Source organism: Crocuta crocuta, unplaced genomic scaffold (genome assembly GCF_008692635.1).
Source record: "Crocuta crocuta isolate KB4526 unplaced genomic scaffold, BGI_CrCroc_1.0 scaffold395, whole genome shotgun sequence".
Classification (NCBI taxonomy): domain Eukaryota; kingdom Metazoa; phylum Chordata; class Mammalia; order Carnivora; family Hyaenidae; genus Crocuta; species Crocuta crocuta.
In genome coordinates, this window is record NW_027532601.1 from 2,012,017 (window position 1) to 2,018,864 (window position 6,848).

The 6,848-nt window shown below is 40.0% G+C and overlaps 1 protein-coding gene across 1 annotated transcript in view; it reads right to left on the reverse strand.

Moving 5' to 3' along the window:
• Positions 1 to 71, reverse strand: part of NEFM (neurofilament medium chain) — a 4,960-nt gene extending 4,889 nt beyond the window's left edge. Inside the window, 1 exon segment of the mRNA XM_077780133.1 lies at positions 2 to 71. Coding sequence (XP_077636259.1) covers positions 2 to 51 — 50 coding nt within the window. The 5' untranslated portion in view covers positions 52 to 71.
• Positions 72 to 6,848: the final 6,777 nt, after the last annotated feature.

Here is a 6,848-nt window from a genome sequence, read left to right on the forward strand (position 1 = left end):
GACCCGCCGGTAGGCGGACGGGTTGCCCAGCGGGTCCAGTGTGTAGCTCATCTTGGAGGCCTCGGGGCGTGTGGCTGTCACAGCGTTCTGCTGGTCTCGCCGCAGCCCATTTATAGCCGCGGCGGCTGGTCCCGGGCCAGGGCCCCGCCCCGTGGAGGCGGCGGCCGAGGAGGCGGGGACTGCGGGCACCGGGCCGGGGGAGATGAGGGGGGTAAAGACAGCCTAGCGGTGATTCAGCGCCGGCTCCACGTGGGCCCACGCCGCACCGGACCCCGGACTTTGCTGCTCCGTCCGCGGCCCCTCCCCCAACTCTCCTCTAGGTCCCAGACCACTTGTCGCCCTTCAAAACCCCTCTCTCCATTTCTCTTAGCCTCTGGATTGCATTTCACACCCCCGGTGCGAGTATTCACCCAACGCCCTTTCTTTGTCTAGTCACTCTTCTGCCATTCGGACAGCTTTTCTCCCGACCTCCTGGCCACCTTGTTCTTTTCTTATACCCACGGCTTTCTCTTCTTTTGCCCTTTCTCCATTACTTTTTTCTTTCCCCGTCTTCAGTGATGAATCGCTTCCCCTTCTTTTGGGCATCTCTTCTCTCTCCCACTTTAAGTCTTCTTAAGTCCCACTCACTNCCGCCCTTCTCTCTGAGCCCTTTCCTCCTGGGCCTTTTTCTTCCCATCCTTTTCTTCTCCCCTTCTCCTTCCTCCCTTCCCCCTACATTTTCCCCTCCCCCAGCCTCATTTCCCCTCGCCTCCCTCCCCTTCCCCCACTCCTCCCTTTAAAGCAGCCCGAGATGAGCGCAGGCCCCGAGTTGGGCCTAGAAGAAAAAAACAAAAAGACTTTGAAGAACAGTCGGCCTGACGGCTTCGGGAAGGGGACAAAGAGGATGGGCCTGGGTAGTTATTTGTATTAAAGGTGGGATATGGCGCTACATCTCGCTTAACGCTTGGGGGACGTCCGCAGCTTCCGCGGGGGCAGAAGGTAAGGCGCTTGTGCTCGCTATGGCGCCGGCAGCACCAAGGACAGCGCCCAGGCCGGCGAGCCGGGAGACTCTGCTGCCCTGGGGGCTTATCACCCAGCGGAGGCTGTCTGGTTGGCGGGGGTTTCTTTCCTCCTCTTCTCCCGGAGTAAATACAATTAAAGCCTGTTTGTAGTGACTGTTTGCAGGAGCCAAGCTGGAATTGAACACTAAGATTTGTCTGCAATGCAGAGTTGGCACAATGAGCCGATTGCAGATTTTGAAAACAACTAAAAGTCATTAAAGTCAGGTAACAGAAATAATATACATGTAGCCCAATCTAAGTTTTCTAACATATGATAGGTGCAAGAAATCAAGAGATTACAGGGACTGAAATTTGAAGGTCAAATATTCTTTGGAAAGGGGAATCTGAAATCTGCTGAGGTGAAAAGTCCAGGGGAATATAGTTTGTGATAAGTTTGAACACAAACAATTGCTTCGTCATCATTCTGTTCAGTACTCCCTGTGTGTAACTGCAGTGACTGAAAAGCACCGGAATTAATTTAAAAGTTGCCAAACCGATTCACCACAGCCTTGACTAAAACCAGATTTTCCCCCTCCATATAAAATGTAATATATTTCCCCATTTAGATATTAATGATTGACTTGAATAGATTTTCCATATCTTTAAACATGTTTATTTAAGCCAGGGATCTACACAGACTTCCTGCTGTCCGGGGCACTGCTACCTTGTAAAATGCTCCTTTATTTTACATAGCACTTTGTGGGGTAATTCAGGGTAAAAAAGTTCCAAATCCTTCAAGGCAAAGTGAAGAGCAGAATGTAAGAGTAATGACTGAGTTTGCTGGGGCCATGGGCACAAATGATTGCATGTGAAATGCTATGTATGGCTAAGCAGAAATCACTGCTTGTGAAAAGCAGCCACTCCAGGATTAAAGATTTTCCTTTCACAGCATGCTTTCTCTAGGTCTTGTGTTCTTAAATGACGTGGTCATGCCAATCAGTACGTTTCTAGAGGTTTTTATTTTTATTTCTTGTTTTTTATGAGATCTCTCTGCCCATTTGTATTTTAAAATAGAAGGGGTTAATTTAGGGAGTTACTTTTAGCTCATTAATGTAAAACTGCAGCATTGCAGGCTGGTGGGGGAAGGATGTTCTAGTTTGCTGAGTGACAGGTTATCTTTCAGGCAGGAAGAGCCCCAAGTCTCAAGCTAGTGGGAAAGACAGATGACAGAGTGAGGGAACTGACTTGCGAATACTGGAAAAAAAGGAAGAATTTTCTGGTTTCCGATGGATAAATAAAGGAAAAGAGAAAGAAAATTCTCTGCCCTTCTGCAAAGTACTGCCAATCCCCAGGTTAGAAAGATGACATCAGATAAGGCCAGATGCTAATTACGCAGTAATTATGCCTTAGTTACTTCTTACTTTCTGCTTTTATTAAAAAATATAAAAACCCTTGGGAGTTTCGTGTTACATACACGCTAAAAGGACTTTCTGCAGTGAGAGCAAATGGTTAACAGGCTGGATGCTGCTGTTAGTTTTCTTCAGGGTTTTAAAAATGCGATGACTCTGCAGAGAGACATTTACAAGGAAACACATGTCTAACTTCACAATTAGGCTGTTTTGCCTTGTATCTAAACTAGCTCAGAAATTGTTAAGCTTCCAGCTGGTTACAGAAGGAGGAAAGCATTGCGTACAAACAAAATACCGGCCAATTACTCAGGCTAAATCCAGTTAGTGACTAGCTTAAGATTGTAACTTCAGTGTGACATGAGATATCATTCAGTTTGGCCACAACAGGAGAACACAGAGAATTATATCAGTCACGTTATTAAGGGAAAAAAGTTTCCATGGCCTAAAAAATGATTGGTCCAATTTCACATTTACTGAAATGTTTTATTTTATATTAGACTTTTTACTTTAATCACTCTTTCTGAAGGTGACTTGAAGGTTATGCTCATCAGTGAATTTACTATGAAAACTTTTCAAGAGAAGCTATAACATTCATTTCCTCTACTTGGTCTTATATTTTTAAAGAACATTTACCACCCTAATATTGCTTATAAAAAGAAATGTGAAGTTTTGCATTTTTTTTTAACCCTAATGACATTAAAGCTACGGAATCTTCTGAAAATATTAACAAGACAGAAAATAAGCATGAAGGTTTATCTGAATCTACAACACTGTTGAGTTTGACTATGATACTCTTATAATTTATCCTAAATAGGGAAGTGACAAATATGATTTAGATGCAAGACATTTTTAATGAAATTGTCTTTAGCTTGTTATATCATAAACTACAGTTTTGAACACTACATAGGGAAACTACAGAGCACACCGTGTTCCTTCAGTAGGTAAAGTGCAAAGATTAACTTTGTAGTTAAGAGCTATTGTGAAGTCCCAAAAGAATGGGGAAAATACCTTTTGCATAAAGGGCTTGTTCACTGAATAAAAAATAAGGTTAGAAAAGTGAGAAGTTGAGCATTTTCTTCCTTCTCCCCACATTTCCTTACATTTAAAGGAATACTTTCTGATATTAAAATGCAAGGAGGATGGGAAGTGGGAATAGAAGAGCCAGCAAGATGCTCTGGATGGAAGCATCTGTCACAGTGGTGGGCTGAATCTATCTAAGATGAGATAATCTGTACTGCTAACATACTGTGATGTCTTGAACTTGATCCTTTCACCCGGGGCCTTATTTTAGAACTCATGAAGAATAATTGTTTATAAATTATCCTTTTCTAATTATTGAAGGCGTAGCTGATGTAGGAAGGTAGAGACTGAGTCCCCTGCAGGGAGAACAGAAGGCACATGGAAATGGGAACAATTCTTTCTACTCAAGCCCTGGGATGTCAAACTTGAGAAGCAGCTCTGATTTTTGGTTTACTTCATGTGTCGAAAGCAAAATAAAAACTGCCCTCAGGGGAAGGAGGCTGTTAATTGTCAGGAAAATTGGGATGTATGTGTCTTTATTGTCTTTAATTAAAACAAGTCCATCAGAACCACAGTGGCCTTTTCCTAACATTAGACTCTGAAATGGTGTTTGCTTTCCTTGCCAAGTATTGTTATTCATTCAATATTGCCTTTTATTTCTGTCGGGGTGACTGTGTTTATGAAAAGTTAATTGAATTATTAGGAAATTAAAAACACTTTACATCTTTGTATTGTTCCAAATATAAGCTTAATCAGTTTTGAAATTCATTTAGAAATTTCATGTGTTATGCGGGAAACATTTAGCTTCAGCTTTAACATAGATGGGCGTTTTTTTTTTTTTTCTTTTTTTTTTTTTGCTGTGTAATGCCTTCACCCCACCATGGAGAATCAGTCCAGTAGAAGCCAGAGGAGGAGGACTTAGAATTTTAAAAAGTATTTAAGATACACTTGGTAAAAGTGATTCTAAAAATAAGGTTCAGTAGATGCATAATAAAACTGTATTAATTTTCAGCACGGTCTTAATTGGACACGTTGGCTTTACCTGTAAAGTGGCAGGTTTTGAGAGCATGCACTTGCCTTTTTCAAACCCTGCATTGCACGTAACTTTACACCAGAGCAACCATGTAATATTTATGGCATATTTTATCCTGAGCTTACCAAAGGCTGACTTAGCAGGAGACATAATTCTTTTATTAGAAACTCTTAATTAAAATGAGCTTTGTAAAACTAGAACAGATCAATGATCTATTATCTTTGGACGAAATTTCTGAGGAGAGCTGAACCCAGGGGTATAAAACAAAGTCAGAAAGATGCCCCACCTGATAATTAAGTATCATCGTCCCAGGACTGGTTCTTTCTTCACAGTCTCAGTGATTCTCAAAAGCAGGATTCTTTAGTAAGCCTCAGAAAATGGGCACACTGTTATAGCTATCTCTTTTCAGTGAGATTGCCAAGAGCATCATATATTTTAGAATACTTCTACTCACCTTTTTGGATTAAAGTTAACATATACTTAAGTGGAGAAATCTACAAAGTGTAGAGAAACATTAAGTATTTTCTGTTAGCTTTTTTCCTGTAACTTAAATATTGGTGGGATCTTTCTGTTTATATAATTCCATACCATGCTTTGTAAAATAAATGTATCAGAATATGTAATTTGCTATCTTAGAGAAAGGAATGTGATATTAATATGCCAGGCAACTTGGGTTGTAGTCAAATTTTTGATTTTCATTTTCCTCTTTAAAAAACGCCTTTAAGGGCCCTGTAGAGCAAGGATGATAACGTAGTAATAACAACTACTAAAAAAATAGTAACAATAATGGATCAGGGCTATCTAATTGGGACTGAGTACTAATTTCTGTCTCTCTGTCTTTCTGTCTGCCTTTCTCTGTCCTTGTTGGTTGAGAGGAGTGTCATCATGAAGTTGAAGGCCGTGATTTGACAGAAGTGGTGCCCTGTAATCTTCCCTAGTCAGACCTGAGTACTGTATTCTTTTACACTTAATGGTACCCTGAATCCCAAAGCTATCATTACCATCACCACCATCAGATTTTACATGTGAATAATGCTTTCCATCAAAGAAGCGAAGCAAAACAAAACCAAACTTTTTAAATCTCACCTGAAATGAGCACGGGCTCGGGGGAGATAGGGTAGAACACAAATTACCCATTTTCTAGTTGGTGAAATCGATTAAGTCATTTGTCCAAGGCCACACATCTGGTAAGTGGGGGAGCCAAGACCAGAATTCAGATTTTTTGATACTAGGGCTAACATAAATTTTTTTTTCTTAGTACAACGTCCAATCCAGGTTCTGGGAACGTGAAAAACAAAATTAGAAGTAGGCAGATGTTAGTAATCTCAATAGCAATAATTAGTATTTATGAAGAGCTTACTAGGTGCTGAGCGCTGTGCCAAGACTTACTTGACTTCTCTCACTTAATTGTCACAACAACCCTCTGAAGTCATGCTGTTATTATGTCCACTTTGTAGAACAAGCAATTAAACATACAGGCACAAAGAGACTACCACATACAGTCAGGGAGTCATGGAGTTGAGGTATGAATCCAGGAATGGTGGACTCAGGAGGAAGGATGACCCTCACCACAATGTCACACTGCCTTGAAGGTCACCCAGTCCATCTTAAAAATCTTATTTAAAAACTAGTTGTTTAACTGTTAGATCATGTGACAAAAAAACAGGACACACACTATACATTCTTTTGAGGGCTTTGTTCCTAATTATGTAAAAATAAAACATTCTGATATTTTCCCAGATTGACATTATTTCCTGGTTTGTGACTTTATTAAAGATATTAAAACTGAAAACTTTTGAATTACTTGTCTTTGTTATTTTTTTTCTTCTTGGTTAATTTTCTATGTAATATGGAGGGCATCCAATTCATTCTAGTTTGTGATCTGTGAGTAATATCCCTAGTCATTTTATCTATTATTTTATTTAGTATCTATCATTCGTATTTACATGAGCTTTTGTTTTAGTTTCTAGGAGATTCTAAGTTGTACTACACGTTAATTTGTCATCATCACTCATTTACTAATATACCTATATATTTATACACATGCAAATGAAAAAGAAAACAAATGATCATTGTGTATTCACAATTTTTTGTAGCTGTCAAATTCTTTAACCTGAATTTACTTTGAGATCCAGTAATGAGTACTAGAATCTTGGCAGAAGGAATCGCTTGGCCTGCAGTCTTCATCAGGGAAGGGTAACAACAAGATGACTGGCAAGGAAACAGCTTTTAAGATCTATTAAAATGGAGAAGAGATAGCCATGAATAATTTTAAGTGAATCTCTTGATCATCTATTTTACATACAAAAATCAGGGTTATGTGACTGTATTTATATAGGTTGCCTGGAGACAAGTCAGCCTGAATCCATTTTTGTTATTCATGGGATAAAATGCTCTGACTCACCC